Source organism: Exophiala dermatitidis (assembly GCF_000230625.1).
Source record: "Exophiala dermatitidis NIH/UT8656 unplaced genomic scaffold supercont1.2, whole genome shotgun sequence".
NCBI lineage: Eukaryota > Fungi > Ascomycota > Eurotiomycetes > Chaetothyriales > Herpotrichiellaceae > Exophiala > Exophiala dermatitidis.
The window spans coordinates 1,139,168-1,162,547 of NW_008751647.1; the positions used below are offsets into that span (position 1 = coordinate 1,139,168).

The following is a 23,380-nucleotide window of genomic DNA, read 5'->3' on the forward strand; positions in this document are numbered from 1 at the left end:
CCATCACCCCCTGCGTGGCGTCTAGCTGGGCCCCTCTGTGTAAACTTGGGGATCTTGCGAAATTCCTTTTTATTTCTCCTTCTCAGACGCTCCTAGCATAGCGTTTCTAGCATATTGCGGATTCACATGTAGCTCTCAATAATTCATACTTGAAATATCATTGCAAAAACAAATCAACCTATTTACACTCTAATAAGCACCGTGATCAGCTATATAATATACCACTGTCCTAACAACGCTGAGTCGCGACATGGGGTCGCTCAGCTTTTTCGATTCTACTCCGCGCTACATAGTCCCTTGACTACTGGACTGCTGCCGGACCTTCTCTAACTTGAACCTTTCCACCCATTCTCTTGATGGCTGGTCTCCGTATGAAGTAAATGCCTCCCTCTGTGATAGTACAGCCTTAACAGCCCAGCCGAACCACTGCGTGCCGCCCCAGAAACACAGCCCCACAGTCAACCCAACCGATGAAGAGCTGAAGCAGTTCAGCAGTTCAATGGGAAGTGATACTAGGAGGAAGGGTGTGAAAAGAAAGCTAGAACCTCAGCAGGGCCGGAGGCAGGGAGGGAGCAACAAAGGGGGCAGGAGAAGCAACATAACGTTCTGACTGCTTTACTTCGGCAAGCAGGGGACCGAAGGGGCCAGATGAACTCGCTGAATGCCATCCTGTACCGACATCACCCACGCCTCCGTTCATACAAGTGTACATGCGCATGCTGTGGGCCAGAACGAGGATGGATTGCTCTCGAGTGGAAAAGAAGACCGAAACCCCGACGGAAAAACTGATTCTCGAATCTCATGGACCCGGCATGCATGTTCCATCTCTGGCAACTTTCCATGACTGCGGGCGAACCACTGCAGTAGTCTCGCCAGATTTTTCACTTTTCTTCGACAAAGCCTGGTTGGACAAAACGCAAGAGGCCGAGCTTGAGCATCCGTCCGCAGCCGTAGTGGTGAATTTTGGGGCAGGGCTAGAACTTCCATGGCTAATTGCTGATAGGGGGTGTCAGGTCTTTTGCGGACAGAAACGCCACCCAAAAGATGCAGCTGCCAGGACAATCCGATCTCCGGAACTCGACAGCTCGTGGGAAAAGAGCTTCATGATCGCGAGCTCCCTCGCCTCGAGACGTGGGATACGAGCAATCAGAATGACACAAAACTTACCGGGCGTAGGCAGCCGCCGGATCACTGAGTTTCTAAATAACCACCCAGTGTTTGCATCGAGTATAGATCTGCGGCTCTAAGAACTCAGGTCTCTGTATCCTGGTAGAAAACGTGCAATTGATCGTCGAACACTGTGACAAGCGAACGAGCCACGCGAGAATGCAGATCTTCCTGGGTCAACGTCCGAGTCCCCGGGTGCTTATTGATGTCTGGACCTTTCTACAGTCAGCAAACCAGAGTGATTCGTATGGGCATAGTTCAACAGCATCAAAAGTTTGTTAGTCTCCGTGGACCGGGCGCGACCCAAGCCTCATCACCACGAGGCCGAAGTTTCTCGCGCTCTGAGAGCGTTCTAGGCCCATGATTGGTATTTCTCGTGACATTAAGACAGTCTAGGAAGAGCATCGAAGAACACACGTCGAGGCATAATGCGGGCGCGGTCGGAACAGATGTCCGTATGCGGGAGGAAGGGTCCAAATGGTGGCAAGTTAAACCCCATCAAACAATTCAGGGCCAGGAAGGACTGACGTTCCCAAGGGGTCTTGAGGCTTTAAGGGTCTCGAAGGTTTCCAGGGTGGTGAAGTCAGCGGCTGCAGGTTTGACAGAAGGTAGTCGAAAAAAAGAACAGGGAATAAGGCTTCATGGACCAGATCCAGCGGTGTAAGTGACAGTCCGAAAAGGAGACAAGGGCGCCTTCATTGTTATTGAGCTCTTTGCATACCAGTTGGTCGAAGGCAAGTCGGCAGCAGGTTTCCACAACAGGGGACTGTCCAAGAAGGCAGGTTCAATCCGCCTCATCCCTGGCCATGGCTGGAGGATTAGCAGCCTCGAGTGTTGACAAGGAGGGCTTCCAAGTGCCAGAACAGTCGGTCGCAACTCTTTCCGAAAGTTCGCCATAGCAGGGCCCTGCATCAAGCTGTGTACAAGCATGCCACAACCCAATCGAAGGGCGCCAGTTGCAGAATAGGCGGCCCGGATTATCAAGGTAACACTTCGGACTGCATCGACTTGCTATAACGGTCGAAGGCGAGAATATCCCAAGCCACGGAAGGCAAGACCGTCATCTCCTGCTGACATCCTGGATGCCGCGTGCCGACGATCACTGTCGAGCGGCACATGGTGACGAGGATAGGCCAGTTGTTTCGCCAGAACACGTGTATGCTGTGCAACACATGGAGGCATCGCAATAGGACCTGTTTGGTACTGTGAAGGTCCACGGAGCTCCGCAAACGGCGCCATTTACGTCAAAAGGACACTGGGCAAAATGCCCGACAGGCCAACGCGAACGTCAGTACATCATGGATTCCCGGAAATGGAGATAGGCACGTTACATCAAAACGTGCCCAATCCATGACGGCGTGGCAATTTGCACGCGGACTAAATAGCTTTGACAGCTTTGCAAACAGGGGACATGCCTGTGGTTTGACTTGCCGTAGCTTTTCGAATGTTGTCATGTGGGCTACTGTATGTAGCTCACCTAAGAGAGCTGGCGAATCGCTCCTCGGCCGAGCGACCAGAAGAGCAAGAACAGTAAGTTGTCAAGAGCCTTAGAAAGCATGGCAGAGAAGTGGCTTCGTAACTCTGTATCACTTCGACGGCACTGCTGGCGGTAATGAGCCAAGTGTGCCTGTATGTATGTTGTGAACTTGTGCTCCAGAAAAGCTCCTCTAGTCAATGCAGCTGTTCGGTATGCACTTTCCCATTGAGTCGGGCCATGAGGGTCGACATGATCCTGTTCGCTTAAAGGAGATTGACCTGACGGGGCGATCCCCAAGTAACCGGCAGAGGCTGTTGCGCAAATCAACAGGACATCTGGCGTATGCGTGGAGCAACGTAGGCGAGGGAGGTCCCAAAGCCGGACCATTTACAACAAGCCCCAGGCATGCCACGCTACCGACCGGCCGCCGTTCCTCCGAGTCTGTCGTGTGGAGGTCGGCCTAACCTGCAGGTATACCGAACCGATCTTTGGAACAGGGAACCAGCAATCTTGGAACCGCCAGGAGGGCCTGAGATTGCGTGGAGTGGCTGCGCCAGCACATGCACTCTGACGTTGTCCAGTCATTTGGCCTATAGAAACGCTGTGCACCGAGTACTTGAAAAGGTAAAGTGAGTATGTGGTCGACCCCCTTTGGGCAAGGGTCCTCCGCTTTCGGTCCTCCGCTTTCCATCAATGACCCGAGAATGCGAGACACTCATCAGGGACTCCTGCAATACCGTAAGACAGTGATTTCGCTGCGAAATCATCAGAATCTCGAGTGTCGACTGGCGTGAACTCGGCTGACGGCGTCTCGTACAATGTTTGGCAAAATATCATGGATTTTTGTGGCGTATTTGACAAGGATCCATTCGCACGCTCATGGTCTCAAGGTCGGAGAATTTCCAGTTAGGAAGGTGTTAGCTGGGTGGACGACGTGAACCCTTGACACTCCTCGCTGCAAACTGTCGCGAGAGAGTGCTGCATCCTGCATTTCCACCTTGCCAGTTAGGGGACGCTGCTCTGGTTTCCTACCTACCTTGTACTAAGGTAAGGGAGTGTCTGTATGTATGCCCTGCCCCAATCCCTGTCCGAGTGTTTATAACGGTCATTTCAAAACATGCCTGATATCAGGTGCCTCCCGGGCGACGGATGGCATTTACGTACGCCGGCGCCGTCCAGGCACGTAATGTCGGAGGATTGGTGGAAACGGTCAAGTCAAGACATGTTCCAATATGAGTTGGTCTTGCCGATCAAATTGTGGCCCTCAACAGGGCGCATATTGATGCAGTGATGATTTACCGTCAACTATGTTGCCGCAGTTGTCTGGACGCTGGGCTCACTGCATGTTCGAAGGGTGTTGTGGAACAGGGCAAGTTCTAAACAGAGCAAGGACATTTTAAGACTCCCAGAAAGGAACAGCGTATCCTCTGGTTGACCAAAGCTCTCCCGTCCGGTGTTTCGCATTGTGGCACGTGAGGACTGCATTCTTCAAAGTTGGCTGCTAGGGATGCTTTCATGTTGGACAGGGCGGACTCGCTGTGGCCATCCTGAAGCCTGTTGCAGGTGCAGTGCTATTGCCGACAATAATACCTAGGTTTGAGCGACATAGTGACGAGCCCACCCGTTGATCATCGCAGTGGTGACAGCGGGGAGCTCCAATAAACGGTTCTAAGTAGCTGCATCGGAGTGTCGTATGCTTTTGAATGTAGTCTGCAAATGTGGCTGGAATGTAGTGCTTGGTCGCTTGGACTTTTACCAGGTTGCCGGTGCTGAACTTGGAAAGGGCGTGATAGACGCCGATCAGTGTCAATAGCGTAGCCCTGGACGGGCCAGCTGGATGTAAGGGATGTTGGTACACCGGGCAGGTTTCCTGCCAAGGTCGAATACGGTAGCAGGCCATTCAAGTCGGATGCTGTGTTCCTATCGAACGGAACCATGAGGCAGATCACTGTAGCTACACTGACCACCCAGCAGCTGGGCACACGGTCTGAGTTGGGCACGCACACCTCCAAGGACGGGTAAGCAATGGAATAACCTTCATGAGGTTGGAATGAAGCCGTCCAGGCATTTTGGGCGACATGTTTGTGCACCGCCAGCTGACAGCAGGACACCCTAACTTGGGGCATTCTGATTGTAAACAGAATTGATCGACAGCCTGAGACTGGCACGCTCATGGCGCCAGGGGTGCCATGAGTTTGCCATGCCTTGAGGGCAAAATGTGGACGCACGCCGGTGGGAGGGGCGTGGACAACGTGCTTTTAGGCAGGGATGTCTGCCCGGCGGCTGGTGTGGGCTCGCCTAAAGGAGAGAAGATAGGCACCATGGTCGATGGCGCACCACGCTTGGAGGTCGTCATAGGCAGAGTGATCGGCCAGCTCATCCCTCAGAGGGGTGCGATGGGCGAGAACGATGATTCCGAGACGAGCGGCCTAACACAAGTCCTCCTAATCCTAATTTTGGGGGAGCGTAATAAGCATGCTGTGGCTCCAGGCGGGCCTTGACTCTAGCTTGTCACAGCAAGCTGCTCCAACGTCAAAGGCCGAGTGTGTGGGTATGGACCGTTATTATTGTTACCATTCCCATCGAAAGGAAACGGTGCTGCGAGCCGAGAGGATCGATTCGACGCCGCGATTGACGGCCGCACCACCGGACAAGTGCGATCGAGGGAGTTGAAAGTTGTCCTTTCCAGGCTTGATTGTGCAATAGCCGAATGTGCACGGGGCACGCTTGGGGCATATTGTTAACCCCTAGACAGATTGGTTTTACTGGTGAGTTGGCCACGAGCTGTGAGGTGGAATCATTACTCGAACTTGGTCCAACTTTTTGTTTTACTTGTTTACCCTCTCACGGTCTTTTCTAAACCAGGAAGTGGGTTGGACTGGGTCCGACTTCTTTGGGGTTGCCGTGAACCGAGATAGATCTCGATTGAGAAAGGTAGAAGGCTTCTCGAAGCAAAGCTGGAACGGAGCGGGAAGAGATGCAATAGTCTCGGTGAGAGAGGCACTGGCAGTGGTTGGTCTCGCGGTTAGGCCGGGAGTCCCGAAGATAGCGAAGTAATGGAGAAGGCCTGAAAGGATAGCTAAGGCATCCGCCGTCTGCAACAATATGTCCGATCATTCTTGACATGTACTTACTACTACTGATGAGGTAGAGACAGCACCTGGCTGGCGTAATATGGGGTAAATGTCTGGTCCTACTACTGCCTCCTACGGTGGGGGAAATGAAATGGTTGCTTCGATTTCTTCACGCCTCCATCCTCGTCAACACGGCCTCCTACACTGGCACGGGCACGGGCAGTGTTTATAGTCTTGTTCCGCTCTTTTCTCACCTGCACCATTGTTAGGTAGTCAAGCTTCTCTCCTGGTAGACAAGCTGACGCCCGCCATCTCCGTGTTTGTCCTTTGCATTGGCCGGTTTCGTGCTAGGTTGATGGCTTGGGACGGGATCTGTCACGCTTCTTCTTAGTTCATACGCTCATTGACCTCGCTCGAGGCCGTCTTTACCGCCGCCATCCATTGCCCTGCCAGCCTGTCACCACCCTACATACCTACCTGGTACCCTGCTCTATCCACCCCGGTCCTTGCTCGCTCTACTACGGCTGTCTACTGTTGCTCCGGTCCTGTCGCTCTCCGCGTCTCTGGCCGTACGCCTGTGCCACCAATCCACCCACCGCCGTCATCCGCAGGGTCTCCTCCACCGTCTAGCGAAGACAAAAACAATCCAACGTCCTTCATTCCTCCATGAAACGTCCCTAAAGGACCCATCCTATCCTTGCCTTTCCTTGGTCCACGCTTGACCTCTTTGGCACAACGTCTCTAGCTCCATCAGTGGCTTCGTCCCGACTGGTGAAGTGTCCTGCTTGGGTTAGTCGTCCTAATCCCGGTCATTCTTGGGTCCCTGCCTTTTTATCAACCCAGATCCAGCTGCTCAACAACACACTGGCAGTCTGCCCCTCTACGCGAAACCCGATCTACTCTCCAGTATTGCTCCTAGGCTCCTGCCCTTGCAAGACCTTCTTTTCCCATCCACTGGACAAGGCCTATCTCAAGGGCTAGAGATCTAGGTACAAAGCCATAGTCCAGGACCCCGGCCTGATTTTGACGCCCGGTCCCCGACCAAACCATAACTATCTGGCCTGTTCTCTATCGTGCAACACTCAGACATTTCTCGGGTCTGGAACTGTCACAGACGAATCCACCAGCAACTTAAACCCCGAACGTCATTGACAGCATCCCTCAATCTACTCTGCTCGGACGTTCCCAGGGCTATATACAAAGCCCAACAGGGCCCTGGTTGTTCCTCTACACAAAGACACCATCACAAGCACAGGCGTTTCTTGTGCATGTTCTACAGCATACCGCTCCGTTGCTCCAATCGACCATTCGACAACCGCCTCCATGTTATTATCTGTGGCTCCCCCTAACCCTATGCACAACGACTTCAAACCGCCTCATGACTACCCAACTTATACCAAGCCCAATCCCTCGCGATATTCACCTCCCGAGTCTCCTCGCAATCTACCATCATTCTTCGAGGATTCGAAGATGAACAACTCCCATCGAGGTTTGCCCTTGCCTGCTGGTCTAAGCCTTCCTGCTCCTGAGCGTGGTCATCCCTCCGCTCCTCTTCCCCTTGGCCATCTGCCCGCCCCGCCTTCGCAGTGGGCGGGCCAGGATGAATCCATGAGAAGCTGGCTTCACGCAAAGGCAGAGGAAGATCGGCGGAAGCAAGAGGAGGAGAAGACTCGTCAGGAGACATTGCGCCTCGACCAGAGGCGCATTGAGCAGAGCATGTTGCGGGACTCTCTGCAGGGCGGAGTCCCTCCCGCCATGGTCCCCTTGATCTTCGCAGGCATTGGAGGGGGTTCTCTCCCGGGGCAGGCTTTGGAGTGGGCTCAGCAATACCTGGCCAGTCTCAGTATCCAGAATCAACAGCAGCAACAGCAGATTCAGTCTCAGCAGCAACAAATGCAGTTTCAACAGCAACAGCAGCAACTCTCGCCCGACATCCATCGAGACACGACCAGCCGAATGATACCTCCCAATCCGTATGGGGGCCATCAGCCTCCGTCCTTGCAGACACAACTTACGCAGCCATCAAGTCAAGCTCGCGACGCTGTGTCTGGGCCACCCCCTTCCACTTCGCTTCCACGATTGAACACTACAGACTTCATTGCAAATCCGACAACAAACCCAGCCAGCAGACAGCCAATGGCGCAGACGCAGCCGCAGACGACTTCATCCGAGCAGTCGTCCGGACCTGGCCTGTTTTTCCATCACTGGACGCCTCCAAACCAGACTGGGGGAGGAAACCAACCAGCCACACCATCGGGGAAAAGCAACCAAGGCTCGCCATTCTCCCAAAGTGCAGGGTCACATCTACGGTCGGATTACCAAAATTCGCCCAAAAAGCGCAAAACAACAGGAGGCCAGAGCATGCCCATGCCGCCGACTTCTCAGAGGTCTGATCCACCACATCCCATATCATCTCGCTCCTCGGGTGAACGGGAAACGTCCCCAGGACATCGCGGTCGACCACCACGACACTCACGGCAAAACAGCAGCACGTCGTCCCGTGAGTTGGACTCCTCGAACCGCAACATTGCCCGCCCCAGCAGTCGGCAGCGGCGGAGAGACGACTTGAGTGGCGTAGGAGCCGGCCCAAGAAGGCAGTTAGTGGACTCGTCACCTGGTGGATCAGGCGAGGACCACCCTTTTCGGTATGAGTCCTTCAAATCTGAAACACGGTAAAGTGCGCCTCATGGCGGATTCGGAGATGAGTCTGGACCAATTTGGTAGTAGGACAAAACGGTGGGGTGGGGTGGTTCAACTGGGGTCTTGCGATTCTGGACGAGTATCCGGCACACCGCCATCGTGATGGTTCAACAAAGTGGATGCCAGTCCAATCAGCCTGTGTTGCCAGGCAGCGTTGCTTTCTGACCGACTATGTATTTACTTATTCCATTCCGGTTTCACAGTTCCGGGGCCCATTTGAAGGCTGGTTTTCAGTCATTGTCGGGACATTTATTTGGGTCATTGCGGGGCCGGACTTCTGTGCTGATCCGGTCAAAGTGTCTTATGAAAAGGCAAAAGTTAGACGGAATGCGAGATAGATTGAGGGTAGCGAGGTGGCGCATTATGCTTCATGCTACAGTGCACAATGCAGACGGGCGTGGACACAGAGAGATCTTGGCGTAGATGATTCTTGAGCAACCGGATATGTTGAATTCCGAGTCAGTGGTGGACATACAGTACTATGATACGTACGTTAGACATGTACAATGCAAGACGCCCAGCAATACAAGCGAAGATAGCCGAGCCTAGAGTGCGTGGATTCCATTTCGAGATGCCCACATCGTCGATACGGAAGTTGCGCCGGCGACGGAGGTTATTCTGAAACTTGATGGAGGAGAGTCGTGGAGATGTGGTGGAAATTGGATGTTCAACCCACGCCTCGCACAAGCCACAGAAAGATTGACGGACGGGCCCCAGCAAACCTGAAACATGACAGCCGCACCGCACACCACCGTCTGTGCCCCGTTAACGTGGTGACAGGATTCTTCCCGCATATGGAGTCCTTGAACTCTTGGTCCAAGTGTCTTGTGCTTTTCTTCGCGCGTCGGGCCGTTGCAATCATCTTTCAACGCGTCAAGCACATGCCTCGTGTTTTAGCAGTGGGCCCCAGTTTGCCGACTCAATCTGTACTCCTCGAGCCAGTCGCTTGAGGATTGGGAGTGTTGAACAGGATTTGCATCATTCATGACCATATCCCGAAAACCCTTGGATCGACAACATGCTGGTATCGGCGTGATTCCCGTAGTCACAAGTTGATGATGTTTGCAGAGACCGAACATGAGATTTGAAACGTGGACAGAGCATGTTGTGAACCGTGGCCCTTTTCTCGACCTTTCTGGGATTGCTTACTAAGCACAGCCTGAACGATGTGTCAGCCTTGGCAGTCACGTGGAATTGTACTTTTGATGCCAAGAACAACTTCGGAGATCCGGCCACTGGTACCGCAAGGCTGCAACTCCTGAGCCTATCACACAGCAGCCCTGTACACTGGCAGTTTTGTACCTCAAGTTGGGAGCCAGCAAGGCAATTGCTGCGTCGCCTCAACTGTTCAACCCCTCCTGCAGATGGATTCCAGTTCCATCCTACTACCCACGGAAGCCATTCAAAGCCCTTCAGACGCCACTGCTGGGTTGCTCTACCTAGACCACTGCAGTTATCCCATATCTCATTCTCAGTCGAAGCTGAATATGATTGTGAGACCCTCCCATTGCACTCAACATGCCAGAGCACTGTATCGACAGACCCAACCAGGATGCTCTAAGTCATGATACGGAACTTGTTCTATGACGATAGGACGATTGAACCTTGCATAGGGTTGGATGCCTTCCTCAACACAAGCGCGGGCACCTGCCAGACTGTCTTCTGGAGCTCTCTGGTCTCCTCTTTTGATCGACATATGTTCGGAGATGGGATCCAGTGGGGAGGCGATACCGCGCAAGGAGCAACTAACATTGAGAAATTCCATGAGTCCCTCTTTCTTCCAATTCAACAAAAAAAATTGGAGCAGAAACACCCATGAGGGCTCTTTTTTTTCCTAGTTGCGCTCTACTCCGGAACAATTCAGAAGCAGTTTTATCATCGAACATGACGGCATTCGACTGATTTGGAACATATCGCATCGATATATTGGCTAGTTTGTCAGCATGTTTGCAGCTAGACCGGACCAACTTCATGCTATTGCAGACGCAGCTGCCTTATCTTATAATACCTACGTCTGGGAAAATGGCCAAAGCTCTCGATGTTCTTCTTGGTCTTTGCGGCTACTCCTGATGCCCCGGTAGTGGGAGGTTCCTGCCGTATCTTGTGCGAAGTTCCCTCCAGAGCCGAGAACCCCTTCCGCCTAGGATCACGCGGTTCTGCCGGTTATGCCCCGACAAGTTACAGGCCTGAAAATGAAGTTCTGCAAGGGAACTATACGTGGGTCGGGATCAGACATGTCACTTTTGTCTGCGTGTTGATCCATCTCCACTATCCTGCGTAAGTCCGACGTTGACGACGCCCCACAACCCCAATAGTCGACGATGCATCTTGATGCGCGATGGAGCCTGTCGATCAGGGAGCGGTCTCCTTATTCACGAGTGGTATGATCCTTTGTTTGCCCGCCTTGCTTTAGGTCGTCCATGCTGTCGGTACTTTATTCGTTCACTCACGGCACAGGAGGCAGGCTGATTGGCGTATCTGCCAACTACACCTGATACTCCATGTGTACAAGGTCTGTCTCGCCATTCCCATGTACTTGCTTGCGTTTGGCGCCCCTTAATCTTCTTCTACTGCCCACCAAGTCGGGTCTACCGGAGCGTGGAAGAATGATTCATCCACGATCCAACGCAGGCAATGGGCTTATGTTCATTCTTATCCTCCAGGAGCCCCTGATGTGGAGAAGGATGTGACAATTGCTGCATGGACCATCAAACAACTCTGGGTCCGTTTGCCCCCTCCCAAATTGAGACATCTGGTCAGGAACCAGTCTGCTCCCACGAGTCAGTCTCGATTCGGATCCATGCTGTTGGCACTGCTGTTTGCTGCAAGAGGCCAGGAGTAGAGATCGGCGACGAATGGGCCAAGAGTCCGCTGCACTCCAGCTTTCCTGAACATGTCCGGATTCAGGGGAAGATACTTTGAGCACGGGCCCAAGCCTTGTCTCACTTCTCGCCTTGGGAAGTGAGTCAAGCTGTGTACGTGATCTGCTGACCGTACCAGGAGTTTGCAATTTTGCAGAATGATATTCATCAGCGCTATGCTCCTTCGGCCACGGTGAGAAAATCTGCAAATGGAAGTAGGTCTCTCACTCCATTCGACAACAGGGTAATCCTGTCAACTCGGCTGATTTCCAGCCCCCATCATTGCAATGTTGCCGAGTCGGACGAGGCTGGAAACACTGCGCACGGACACACCAATCCGGACCGTTGCTACCCTGACCCGTAAGTCGCCTAATCTTTCTTTGTCTCTTTGAATTGCAGGAGGACCATGTACATACACGCGTGAAAAGCAGATATCGTTTGCAAGAGCCTTCCTTCACCCACAGGCCCGGTTAATGACGTCCACTAGCAGACCGTACTACTCCTCCCCTGTGGAGGGAGACAGTCACCTCCGGAGGTTGGGCGAGGCCGTGCCCCGACCATCAGGTTCAACACTATTGGGCAACTGATCACTCTAGGGCGACCGGGCAAGGCTGCTATGCAAGACATCGCTGGCGGGCCTTGGGAGGTCTACTTATTCCGATTTCCCAACTTCACTTTTGCATTCTCAACCACAGCCCGCACGTTTGGGTATGACTGACTCTAACAATATCCAATATTACAGACGGATGCCCATCGCTTGCTTTCGTGGCATGGGAACTCATGTGTTTACGGAGCCAACCAAAACCACTCATGGACTGTGCGGTGATAGGGTTCCGTAAAAGTCGCGTACGGCGACGGGCATGCCTCTGCATCTTGGGAGTTGCGGGTGACTGCACGTCGCCCTACTCGAACAACTCCTGGATGCAACAGAACGTAAAAATTATGGGAACCTATCCCGGTGCATGGTCGCTGACGACAATAATGTCTGCTAATGTCTATCATGAATAATCATATTGGGTATATCGTGCTGACAGTATTTACAGGAACAGCTTCATCCTCCAATCCCGCCAATGAAGCTGATACCAAAGGGGAACTTTTATGGTTCTTTGGCGTTGATCAACAGCTTGCGAGCTTCCCGCAAGTCAAATCACTACTGACTCAAAAAGGTTTTCAAGAACCCAACGGCGGCTTCCAGTAGTACTGGCTGGTAGTTCTGTCTCTTTGCATCGGTAATAAGGGAGGTCTAAAATTATGATTAGTACCAAGGTCATTGTCAGGGAGTGGGGACAGGGAAGGGCACTTACGGTCGATTCCAAAGCATTTGCGAACTTCTCCTTTGCAAACTTGCTGAAAGCGGCATCGACGCCATCAGCATCTTCAAAGGCGCGGGGGATGACCTCGGAGAAGATGGCGCTCCCGCCGGCGGCACCGGCAATCAGACTGTACCACTGTTTCCGCTGGTCGGGATGCATGAGATCCAAGGCCTTTGCGAATTTGATGGTTTCGTAGGCGGAGACCAGGTGAATGACGGCGTGGGCCGTGGCGACCTTCCGGATCAAGTCGTCCTGCTTCTCGGCTGCGACAGTGGGCTTTCCAGCCCGTTCGACAACAAGGCCAGCTCTCTCGGAATCGAAGCCCAGATACCACTGGACAATGCAGCTGTCGTCGGCAGCGGCGTGGGTTTTCATGACCTCCTTTAGAACGTCACTGGCCTTGTTGAGCAAAGGCAGCTCGACTCCTAGTCTGGCCTCCTCATCTTGGATAATACCGACGTCTTTGTTGATGATGGCGGTCGCGGAGGCCAGGGGCGGGTTGGTGCTTAACATGCGGGGTCCACGGTTGTCGAACATCCAGCTCCAGCCGGGCCGTTGGTTCCCGGTCGCCGGATCCTTGGAGACGACGAAATCGTAGAACTTTTGGGTGTCGAGACCATTGATGGCGGCCAGGCCCATAATCTCCGAGGCGGAAGGGATGTGAATCCCGGCCATGACTTGGTTCAGTGCCTTGGCGGACTGGCCGGCGCCCAACGTGCCGGGGATGATGAACAAAGTCTTGCCCTTGGTGGTGAGGTTGTCCAGGACGATTCTTGGTTCGGGCTGCTCCAAGATGGCCGGCTCGTCCGTCGAAGCCATGATGGTCAGGGTGCCGTTGATTGACCGTGCCACGCCTCCGGAGACAGGGGCGTCGATCAGCTTGACGTCCGGCCGCTTGAATTCGTTGGTCAACCTCGACCGCACGTTCAGGGGCTCCGTCAGAGGGATCGTCGCGTTGATTATCACGGTGCAGTCCTTGCGCAGGCCGTGCACGGCCCCGACTTTCTCGTCAAACAGCGCAGAGTGCACGTGGTGGTGGTTCGCTACCATCAGACACACCACGGGGGCATCCTTGACGGCTTCCGCGGGAGATGTGGCCGTCGTCGCTCGCGAATTCGGGATCTCGTTGCACGTCTTCTGCCATCGCTCCAACGTCGGTCCGTAGATGTCGTATCCGCGGACTGGAAAGCCCGTCCGAACCAGGTGAGTCGACATGGCGAAGCCCATGGCTCCCAGGCCGATGAAGCCCACTTGCGGGAAAGAGTCGGACAAGGTATTTGACGCCATCTTTTTGTTAAATGGTAAGATCAAGGTCTGAGTGTGCTATATCACCCCAGGTTTTGTTGTATAAGCTATCGATACACAATGAAGAGTCGTGTATCTTTTTTAATAGTCTTGCAGAAAACCCAATGGAGTGGCTAACAGCGGCAGCAACAACGGCAATTAGTGATTGTGATTGACTTTTTGAATATCAAGAGAAGGTAACGTTAGAGGAAATGGCCGAGTCTGTGATACGAAGAAAAATATTTCGTTGCTATGTCTCACATTCAAAGACAACGCTCTTTTGTCGTCCATTTGAATGCTCGATTTAATTCACCTCAGGTTGAATGTCGACCGAAATGCCGCCGGTCCTTCGTCGGCTGATACGCCGAACCAGGCGGTTTGTGGGGGTGGAAATGGGGGCGGCCTTAAGAGGCGGCGACAACGTCGGATTCCCGCCGGCCTCTTTCGGGCAAAGACCGGTGGGTGGGCAGCCCTCGGCCCTATCGTATCACGTGAGTGAAGATTGTCACGTGCCATGCCGGAAGAGAGATTCTATCGGGCCTTACTAGTATCGCCATCCTTCTCTTGGGAATTACCCTCACAGTCCTGAGGCGCGGACTTGAATCTCTGAAAAGACCGTCCGAAATTGATTCAGCCCTCCTTGTGCATGATTCTAATATTGTAGCAACTTTTGACCTCCAGTGTCATGAGTCCTACAAAATTGGGGCTCCCTGCCACCGGCATTCGGTGTTTACACTGGTTAGTCAGCACGGCCTACTACCGAGTGACGGACTTGAACATAACAGTAACGGCGACTTTGGATACGACATGTCTTTCTCGGTGTCATTATTGTCATCGTTCAGCACCTCTGTTGGCCCATTCAAGCTGAATGCCAAGAGCACTTCTCATGATGTTGATGTGAGAAAATATGAGCCTGGATCATGATCTTTCCACCATAGCAAAATCCTCGTCAACCATAGTTGTTCAAGTTGCAGGGGACATCCTCGCCAACCTCAACGTCATAGTCGTTGCTGACACGTCCTTCGACCACTGCCAGTGTGCACAGCATCGTTCGTTGGCCAAGTTCAAGTCGACCTTCTCAAGTTCCACCAATCAATCTGCTCCCAAAGAATGCCTTACTCATGATACAGGCTGTGGCTTGACTTGACAATCCCTGCTTGTTCCAACTTGAAGTTGGACCCTGTGGCCGGTGACGTCTACCACACAGCATTACTATCATCGCAACACTGCCCACTGGTACAGGGATTGTACTGCAGGGCTGGCATCCCAGCAGCAGGAGCGTTTGTTGTTCAAGTTGGAGCCATGTAAACTAACGGGACATTCCATTCATGTGCCGCTCAAGACGGGCGGATATGCACTTGAGGCTTGACCTGGACTTGGTCCCATGATGCCATCATACTGGCATCCACACCTGACTTCCAGTTGCACCTGCTGTGCCAGCACTCAGTGTCAATGCCAGGCCCAATGCATGACTAGTATTATCTACGTACTCCTTTCGCTCGATTGCCCAACTTGCGACTACTGCACTACCTACTTACCAGACAGTATCAGACTCAGACAGCGCAGAGAGCATACATTGGGACCCAACGAACTCACCGTGTACTCTCTTGACATTGTCACCTAGTACAGCCTTCCGTCGCTTCTATCTATCTATCATTCTATCTCATCCTGTCCTCACAAGGGACTGCGTTGCGACATTCGTCCCCGTCCTCCCGAGCATATCCCAAAGGCCACAAAACATTTCCCCTGATCGACCTGATCATACCTTGAGTTCATACATCCTGTCCATTGCTGTGTACAAATCCCTCTTCATCATGTCTAACAACAACGCCAACACCAACACCAACAACCAGGCGTCCTCATCCTCGCCCTCGACGGTTGAGAGCGCAAAGAACTGGTACAACAAACAGTACGAAAACTGGGTGCCATGGATCGAAGACAAAGTCCTCGGTTGGTGGGGAGAGAATAAGACCAGCTATGTTGCCAAAGGTACGTGCGACATTTCTATACCATCCCGTCTGTCACCGTGGGTTTCTCTTCTGTGGACAGCCAGATTGTTTATTCTAGTACTGGCCGCCAATTGCTGTTTGGTTGCCGTTATGGTCGTTCGTTACCAAGATCGTTGCCGTTAGCAGAATTATTAGGTGAATTGGCAAGATGCCGTGCCTTATGATGAACACCTTGCCGCGTACCAAGCGCTTTGTCCAGTATGCTAATCTATCATTTTGTGGTTCTTTTCCTCAGACAAACTCAATCAAACCAAAATCACCGGCGACAAGAACGTCGATGCCATCCAGGACGGCATCAACGAGGGTGTCGGCGGCCAGCTCGGCAAGGGCGGACTCCTCGAAGGTGTGGGCAACTTGACGTCCAAGGAGGTCTTTACTCGGTCCGAGCGACAGGGCAAGAATGACAAGGGTGGATATATTTGAAGGGGTTCTTTCGATTACCTAAATTGGCTCGAACGTGTGGTTATTCAAACCGCTCTCCACGGTAAGAGTAGGTTCCTAGAATGTGCGGGTTTGTTATTATTCTGAGAAACGAGAATTTGGGCGCTAAGATGCACTGGGCATCGCAATTGCTTTGAAGGACTGGATGAAATTTCCGGCTTGCTTTTTCTTTTCCTTTTCTGCTCGGCCTTACCTTATAGTACCCCTGACTGCCTTGCATACATACCTACCTAGGTACGCTGTTAGATACTATAGGAATTTTATGAGATTCATATTGTTAGCTTCATGGCCCGAGTGGATTGACCGGGGTTTCTAGGCTAATCTGATAGAGGCCACATCAGACAGATGATGGCGGGAATCGATCAAACAGATGACCCATGAGCGTGCCTATCTGCCTGGAATATTTGTACACCAATGTACAATGTACCAGTCGATGATGAGCAGCAAGTGTCTCTACTGAGAAACCACTGTACACAATGGTAGACAAAATATAGGCTGTACTCTGCACAATACTTGATGTAAGCTAGCGATCAGGATCCTTGAAAAATCTGCGATGACATTCAAAAGTATTTTATTTCTATTCGACGGGAGTTATGGCAGGAAAGTAGCTGCCTCCTCGACCGTTCAACATGCTCCCGCCAGTGCGGGAGACATGGCTATAGGTAAAATATATGTATATACAGAGGTGAAGAACATCAAACAGTCAGACTCCTTATACATTCCAGTATGGATCTTTCTGACCGGGACTGGTCCGTCCGTCTTTTTCTCACTTTGTCTTCTCCTTTTCTCTGCTCAAGGCAAGGGCACCCTTTCTAGCCTTCTCGCGCTTCTCCCTGATATATCGCCAACTGCGGGCCCAGCCGGCCGTGATGGGACCTTTGATGGACTGCATGATACTAGGCCAACGGATAGTTTTGACAATGACCTGGCGGACTTCTTCGCGCAGGCCACCGCCCTCAGTATCTTCGGCAATGCGGCGCTCAAAGGGCCCTCCCTCACGTTTGCGGATGCGCTCTGGATCCTCGTCTTTAGTCTGCTCCAGCATTTTTTGGAATTCGCCGCGCGGGATGTGGAATTTGGACTGGTACTCGAAGTAGAGTTTCTGACGGAACGCGCTGGGCAGGCGACGGACCATATGCCCTCTTGTGACGGGGTCCATGTTCTGGGCCAGCTTGGCGTTGACCGTAGGATCGTCCAGCCAGTTTTTGTTCGAGGTGGCCGAGTCGACGAACGAAATGTTGGGCAGATTTTCGATCAGCGGCGCGTACAGTCGCCGAAAGTTGGGTAATTGGTGCTTGACTATGTTGTTGACTTTGCGGGGGTCGTCGCCGCCAATGCTCATGCGTGGATCGCCCATGTATGAGATACCCGCGATGGTCGAGTAGAGTTCCTCTTCGGTGAATTCGGGCGGTAAAAGAAGTAAAGCGGTGCGCACGGCCGCGATTAGGTTTACTTGGTTTGCTAACCGTACGGCTGGGTTGTCGCGTAGGATCTTGACAGGCTTCTGTAGTCGGCCGGCCAGGTAGAGCGTGTTCCATTCCGAAAGATCTTTGCACATTGTGTCGAGATTGACCACTCCGTATTTGATCAACGTTCCATTGACCGTCACGTATGGATTGAAATAGACGCCTGCGCCGAATGAGTCTTGGATCTTCGAGACGGCGTATGATCCCAGCGATCCAACGGCCGAGTAATGGTCGCGATGTTCTTGTAGGTTCAAAGAGTGCCAATGTTGCGTGTAGGAAACGCCGAATATGAAATCAATCATTTTTTGGTTTCCGTTTTGCACTTTCGTGATTGCTTCTGGAGGTGATGGGTGCAGTTTCGAGTTGCCGCCTTCTGTGTTCGAGCTCTGAGGGAACACGCCCGATCCGTATGCAAATGCATATCTGATCGGAGCTCGAAATTTCCATAGTATCTGTCGCAGTGCTTCCTTGAACTCTTCATTGATGATGATGTGCTGGTTCACTCCGAAATCCTTCCCTGGCAGCTCGGAAAACTTGGATATGCTAAGGTCCGGGTTCTCCTCCCAGTCAGGAGCGTGTAATGTGGAGGATTCTGATTTGGTGGAACTGGTAGAGGACGACTCGGGACTGCTGGGGGAGGAAGACGACGTCTTGGAGGAGCTTGAAGGTTGTCTTGCTTTCGCACTGTCGAAGCCTGGAGGTGGTGGTCGATTGTCTTGCTTTTCACTTCCCTCTTTTTCGACCGTGGCATATTGGCGTGTTCCATGGAAAAATTGCAGTCGTTGGGATGCTACGAGCAGAGGGAGTCGCGTCGGTGTTGTGCCGCATAGATCCTGGAGCCCTCGCTTGCCCAGGATACTAGGCACGACTCGCATAACCATGTTTTGAATATTCCTCGGTGTTGTCTGGGAACAGCGACCATTCTCGGAACCACTACCTCGCTGCTGAGATCACCAGAAGCTGTGTCGTTGAGTACCGCTGCAGTGCCAGTACTTGTAGTCGAGGGTCATCCGCATCTGGGGTGCTGAGCCCTGCGACCACGTGTAGTAGGGAAACTTGGGATCTCACCTTTGCGTCATTGGGGATGCCCGGTTCAGAAGTGACGTGGCTGCTATAAGTGGCTCACGCGTTAGCTCAAGGACTGTAGGAGAGGCAAAAGCGGCATGGTTTTCTGCCCCGTTGCCGTTGTCCATGCTGGCTGAGGAAGGTCTTCCGGCAACTGTTATGTCATCAGCCAAGCCTGACGCGACATTGACTGTTCGCATTCGGCAACAACAAACAAAAGTGCAGGTGCAACGAGAAGCAACTGTCGCTCAACAGCCACTTCCCTTACACAACCAGCTTCATGGAGTTCGTCACGCTCGAGGCGCGTCTGGCGACCTTTGAGAAGCCATCAAAGCGTTCGAAACTAGGATGGCCTCACAAAACGCCCACACCGGAAGAACTCGCCAAGGCAGGCTTCTACTTCAAACCGTCCACCTCCAGCAATGATAACACCATATGCTTCCTCTGCGAACGAGCGCTAGGAGGGTGGGAACCAGACGATGACCCAGTCCAAGAACATCTGAAGCACTCGGATGACTGTGGTTGGGCCATTTTGATGAACATCGGTCAAGATGCAACATGGGACACGAACGAGATGGAAGACCCAACCGGGCCACAGATTACGGAAGCGCGAAGGAGTACATTTTCCATAGGATGGCCTCACGAGTCAAAGCGCGGATGGACCTGCAAAGTTGAAAAGATGGTTGAAGCTGGCTGGCACTATGCGCCCACGCCTGACAGTGACGACTTTGTCAGCTGCGTCTATTGCAAATTGTCTCTGGATGGATGGGAACCAAAGGATAATCCATTCGATGAGCACTACCGCCGGTCTCCAGAATGCCCGTTCTTCCATTTTGCAGGCACAACTGCGCCATCCAAACGCCCCAAGGCAAAGAAGGGTCGCGCGTCGAAAGCTTCTCGGACATCAAAAGCCTCGACGAGATTATCCACACAATCTAACTCTACTATGCTGTCCGAAGCACCTAGTGCCACAGAAATACCAGATCTGGACGAATCAATTGATGCCAGCGAAGTCTCTGTTATGTCGACCATGTCAACAATGTCAACCGCCTCGACGGCTACTGCCACCAAAGGTAAACGGAAAGGGACCAGGGGCAAAGCAAAGACTACCAAGGCAAAAAAGGCCAAGACGACCAGATCAACTAGAGCGAAGAAGGACCAGCCACCGCAGGAAGAGGTGGTCGAATCGCAAGTGATGGAAGAAGTGACAGTCGAGGTTGAACAAACATCCTACCAGACTGGAGGAGCAACTGGAGGGCAATCTCCCACAGCGAAGTCACAAGAAGAACTCAACCTAGTCAGTACGCCTGCCGCCGTGTCCTACCCGACCATACCTGGTAGTCCAGGTGCGCCCGACGAAATGATTAGATTGAGCCCCGTTGCCGCTCCTCCACAGATTTCACCCACGCCCGTCAAAACGACACGGAGAATGTCGACAAGAAGGTCAACGACGGCGACCCCCCGGGCGACCGTGCCCACGGAGATACAATCCGTTCCTGAAGGCCAGTCAGAAGCCCCTCGCTCCACCCCACCCCAAAGCCCGTCTCCTCCCTCAGACATCGAAAACGCCCCTCCCAGCACCCGTCCGGCGTCTGTCCGCCCTCCTGTATCTGTCTCATCGCCACACGTGCAGATCCAGAGCCAAACGCACACTCAGACCGTCCCGCTGGCGCCGTCCTCGCCTGCGAATGAACTGGCTCCGGCCTGGATGCCCGCTGACGTCGAACTCATTTTCCAACCGAACACGCCTCAACCCGCCGATCTTCTCGCACTCACCGGCGGCACATTGTCCGAACAGGAGAAGTCGATGACAGTGCAGGAGTGGATCGAATATATCGCCGAGCAAGCAGAAGCCGGGCTTCGCAGCGAGGCAGAGCGCGTGGTGGGCATTTTCGAGCAAGAGGGACAACGAGCCATGGGTGTTTTGGAAAGTATTGCGTGCATTTGACCTTGAAAGAGTTACCAGGCTTACTCATGGAAAATTGGCCACATACACACATTGGGATGGAATGGTCAGGTCACCCGTCAGGTCGCCCCAGCAGTGTCATGGCGGCTGGTTGGATGGGTGAAAATGTAATGAACCACTGGATTCAGACCTGTGTTTTGCCGGCGTCGACGGATTTGGCTACCTACCGAGCAAGGAGTTCTAGAGAAGGCTACGGGATTGGCCACAATCGGTTTAGCATTCCTACTATTGAGCGTTAATGGAGTACACAAATTTGATCAACAGAAGGTGCTGCTCTTGATAAGTTCTTACAACGCTGGGAGATACAACAGCAAACTGCCCGACCTTTATGAACGCACTGCAAGTGCTTTTGACTAACACCGATGACGAAGGCAAGCCCATTCAGAAAAATGCGAATTGTAAGCAACTCGCAGCGCACGGGTTCACGGCTGCACTGAGTCTTGCAATACCGTCATATGGCAAGGGCTGCTTGCCATATTGTCCACCTTATGGACCACGAGCAACCCTGTGGGTGAACAAGTTCACGGGGCCCGACAAAGCTATCTTTCGAGCGGCTCCTCACACAGCAATATCAGCGCCCACTACATCCCGCTCCTCGATCAACTGGGTCTTCGGCTTGGTACTGGTGCCAGCCAAGGCAGCATCGAGACTACGGAAGCTTTCCAGCTCCTGCATCTTGGCTGCGTTTTTGGGGAGTTATCAGTGCCAGGTACAGTAAAGTGAGAGAGTTGGATAAGGTAGGCAGCTGGCCCAAAAGAGGGGGAGGGTAATGGAGACAAGAAGCACAAAACTCACCATCGCTGACGGGGCTGGTTGAGAAAATGGCCTTCTCCCGCTCCCCTAGGCTAGGGAAAATGCCTTCGTTGATGAGCATTTCGGCAATCGCGCGCTTGCTGCTCTCCGAGTCTTTGTCCTGGGTAGCAAGTTCTTCGCGTGCCCTTCCCAGACATTCGTGATAGTAGCTGGAATGGTTGATGTTGCAGACCTGGTCCCAGTTTTCGGACCTGTGGATGGGACAGAAATGGCGGGAACATAGAAGACAGGTCTCGAGAAACTTGGTCGTCGGGGAGAAGTCGCCTGGATTCTGTTCGTCGCATAGGTAGCACGACTTGACCAGGACGGGTTTCTGAGGTCTTGCTTTTGGAATAGCAGATACCGTCTCTGCTAAGGGACTAGTCGTTGTAGATGGTGCTACGTGCCGGGCTGCTGAAGCAGCCGCCGTCCCCGGAACGTTGATGATAATGGTTGGAGGAGGGGCCGAGGACGACATTGTTGTGATGTGTGGTTCTGGTTCGGTTGTGGACGAGATTCAATCAAGGTTGGAAGAGGATGGAGGTTCTTCCAGTGTGGCTGTAATACTCCAATTGTCGCGAGGCCTGACTCAGGCCACTGCAGTCAAAGGAGATCCGGGGGGAAAGCTGTAAGATTTATAGATAGATATACGAGGTCAATGGAGGGCCTGATTGGGGAGGGGGGAAGTATTTCCAACTCTATGCTGACTGACTGACGCGGTCGAGAAATGGGTGTGTGTGCTCGTGGCCTTACTGTGCGCGTGACACAAAACATGAAATATATGGGAACCATCTGTGGAATAACCTCTTTTATTTGGGTTTGGGCTCGACGACAATTGTCGGTAAGCACTGGATCTGTTTTGCGATCCATGTCCGTCACTTCGAGTAACTCAGCTGCGTCAGTCTGCACATGCGCGCCACATACCGAGTCGGCGAGATGTCTGACTGGCTACGAATGTGGCTTGCCAAGGGGGCCTGGTTTCTCGTATGGTAGTCATAGTGAGAGGGGCCGTGGTTTCGGGTCCGGAGCTTGGTCTGTGGTGAAGACTCGGAGTTCTCTGAAGCAACAGACATGCTACAATGTTGTACGGCAGACGCCGCGAAGTCAGCATGGATCGTCAGGGTCTTGTAGAAGGGTCAAACCGTAGCGGAGTCCGAGGCCCACAAGGAACAGTTATCGTGGGGATAGAAGAACATTTCTGTCAAGGGTCAAATTGAAGTTTGACATCATCATTTCTGTGATCGAGCATCCGTTCGACTGCCAGTACTGCTCAAAGTAGGCCACAGTAGAAGGTGTAGATTGCGAACAACGAACCTGCACCTTGAGGCGCAGAGGCAGACGAAGCGTTGATGCTGCATGCGGTGCAGTCTCTGGGAAACGCCGTGAAGTACCTACACAGCGTGAAATGCCAGTTCTAGTGCTAAGTAGTAGCTTTAGCACGACGGAGGTCGGAGTTCTCGTTTCTCCGATTGCCGTGATATTCCACTTCAAGTTGACAGTGACCTCTGCTGCAACTTGAACTCGAGGGATCCTCGTCTTCAAGTTTGACCCTGCCAGGACTGTGCATTATTATACGACAAGCGGGAGGGCATATGGTCTGAGGTTCCTTACCCATCGTCTTCAACACGAATTTCCTGATGACGTCGATGGCCAGATCGATCGCCAACTTGAATGGCAAATATCTGCACTCGCATTGACCCGAGAAGACATGGCTGTCTGTTTGCATACCTAGGTACACCGTACATGATACACTCGGTAAAGGATG

General features: G+C 52.7%; 7 protein-coding genes across 7 annotated transcripts; 3 read left to right on the plus strand and 4 right to left on the minus strand.

The window, feature by feature from the left end:
* Positions 1-142: 142 nt before the first annotated feature.
* On the minus strand, positions 143-5,763 carry HMPREF1120_01915 (uncharacterized protein). Its single transcript, XM_009155944.1, has one exon. It carries the CDS (start codon positions 4,816-4,818, stop codon positions 4,273-4,275), a length of 546 nt encoding a protein of 181 aa, XP_009154192.1. The 5' UTR covers positions 4,819-5,763; the 3' UTR covers positions 143-4,272.
* A 1,278-nt stretch (positions 5,764-7,041) lies between these two features.
* On the plus strand, positions 7,042-8,394 carry HMPREF1120_01916 (uncharacterized protein; the record flags this gene model as incomplete). Its single annotated transcript, XM_009155945.1, has 1 exon — positions 7,042-8,394. One exon carries the CDS (start codon positions 7,042-7,044, stop codon positions 8,392-8,394), a length of 1,353 nt encoding a protein of 450 aa, XP_009154193.1.
* A 3,842-nt stretch (positions 8,395-12,236) lies between these two features.
* Positions 12,237-14,666, minus strand: HMPREF1120_01917 (3-hydroxyisobutyrate dehydrogenase). The gene is made up of 2 exons (XM_009155946.1): positions 12,584-14,666; positions 12,237-12,522 (listed from the first exon to the last, which is right to left on the minus strand). Exons 1-2 carry the CDS (start codon positions 13,877-13,879, stop codon positions 12,430-12,432), a joined length of 1,389 nt encoding a protein of 462 aa, XP_009154194.1. The 5' UTR covers positions 13,880-14,666; the 3' UTR covers positions 12,237-12,429.
* A 1,024-nt stretch (positions 14,667-15,690) lies between these two features.
* Positions 15,691-16,308, plus strand: HMPREF1120_01918 (uncharacterized protein; the record flags this gene model as incomplete). The annotated part of the gene is made up of 2 exons (XM_009155947.1): positions 15,691-15,865; positions 16,121-16,308. 2 exons carry the CDS (start codon positions 15,691-15,693, stop codon positions 16,306-16,308), a joined length of 363 nt encoding a protein of 120 aa, XP_009154195.1.
* Positions 16,309-16,862: 554 nt separating this feature from the next.
* On the minus strand, positions 16,863-18,914 carry HMPREF1120_01919 (uncharacterized protein). The gene has a single exon (XM_009155948.1). It carries the CDS (start codon positions 18,671-18,673, stop codon positions 17,093-17,095), a length of 1,581 nt encoding a protein of 526 aa, XP_009154196.1. The 5' UTR covers positions 18,674-18,914; the 3' UTR covers positions 16,863-17,092.
* A 223-nt stretch (positions 18,915-19,137) lies between these two features.
* On the plus strand, positions 19,138-20,805 carry HMPREF1120_01920 (baculoviral IAP repeat-containing 2/3/4; the record flags this gene model as incomplete). Its single annotated transcript, XM_009155949.1, has 1 exon — positions 19,138-20,805. The coding sequence occupies one exon, from the start codon at positions 19,138-19,140 to the stop codon at positions 20,803-20,805; it is 1,668 nt and encodes a 555-aa protein (XP_009154197.1).
* A 576-nt stretch (positions 20,806-21,381) lies between these two features.
* Positions 21,382-22,093, minus strand: HMPREF1120_01921 (uncharacterized protein; the record flags this gene model as incomplete). Its single annotated transcript, XM_009155950.1, has 2 exons — positions 21,382-21,503; positions 21,619-22,093. The coding sequence occupies 2 exons, from the start codon at positions 22,091-22,093 to the stop codon at positions 21,382-21,384; spliced, it is 597 nt and encodes a 198-aa protein (XP_009154198.1).
* Between the last annotated feature and the right edge of the window lie 1,287 nt (positions 22,094-23,380).

What these genes read in the sequence shown, in the direction of transcription:
- HMPREF1120_01919 (XM_009155948.1), bottom strand. Translation starts at nt 18,673, where the DNA reads ATGGTTATGCGAGTCGTGCCTAGTATCCTGGGCAAGCGAGGGCTCCAG.
- HMPREF1120_01915 (XM_009155944.1), bottom strand. Translation starts at nt 4,818, where the DNA reads ATGAGCGTGCCAGTCTCAGGCTGTCGATCAATTCTGTTTACAATCAGA.
- HMPREF1120_01917 (XM_009155946.1), bottom strand. Translation starts at nt 13,879, where the DNA reads ATGGCGTCAAATACCTTGTCCGACTCTTTCCCGCAAGTGGGCTTCATC. An exon ending in CAAATGCTTTGGAATCGACC is followed by an intron (nt 12,523 to 12,583) that starts GTAAGTGCCCTT and finishes TCATAATTTTAG; the next exon opens with ACCTCCCTTATTACCGATGC.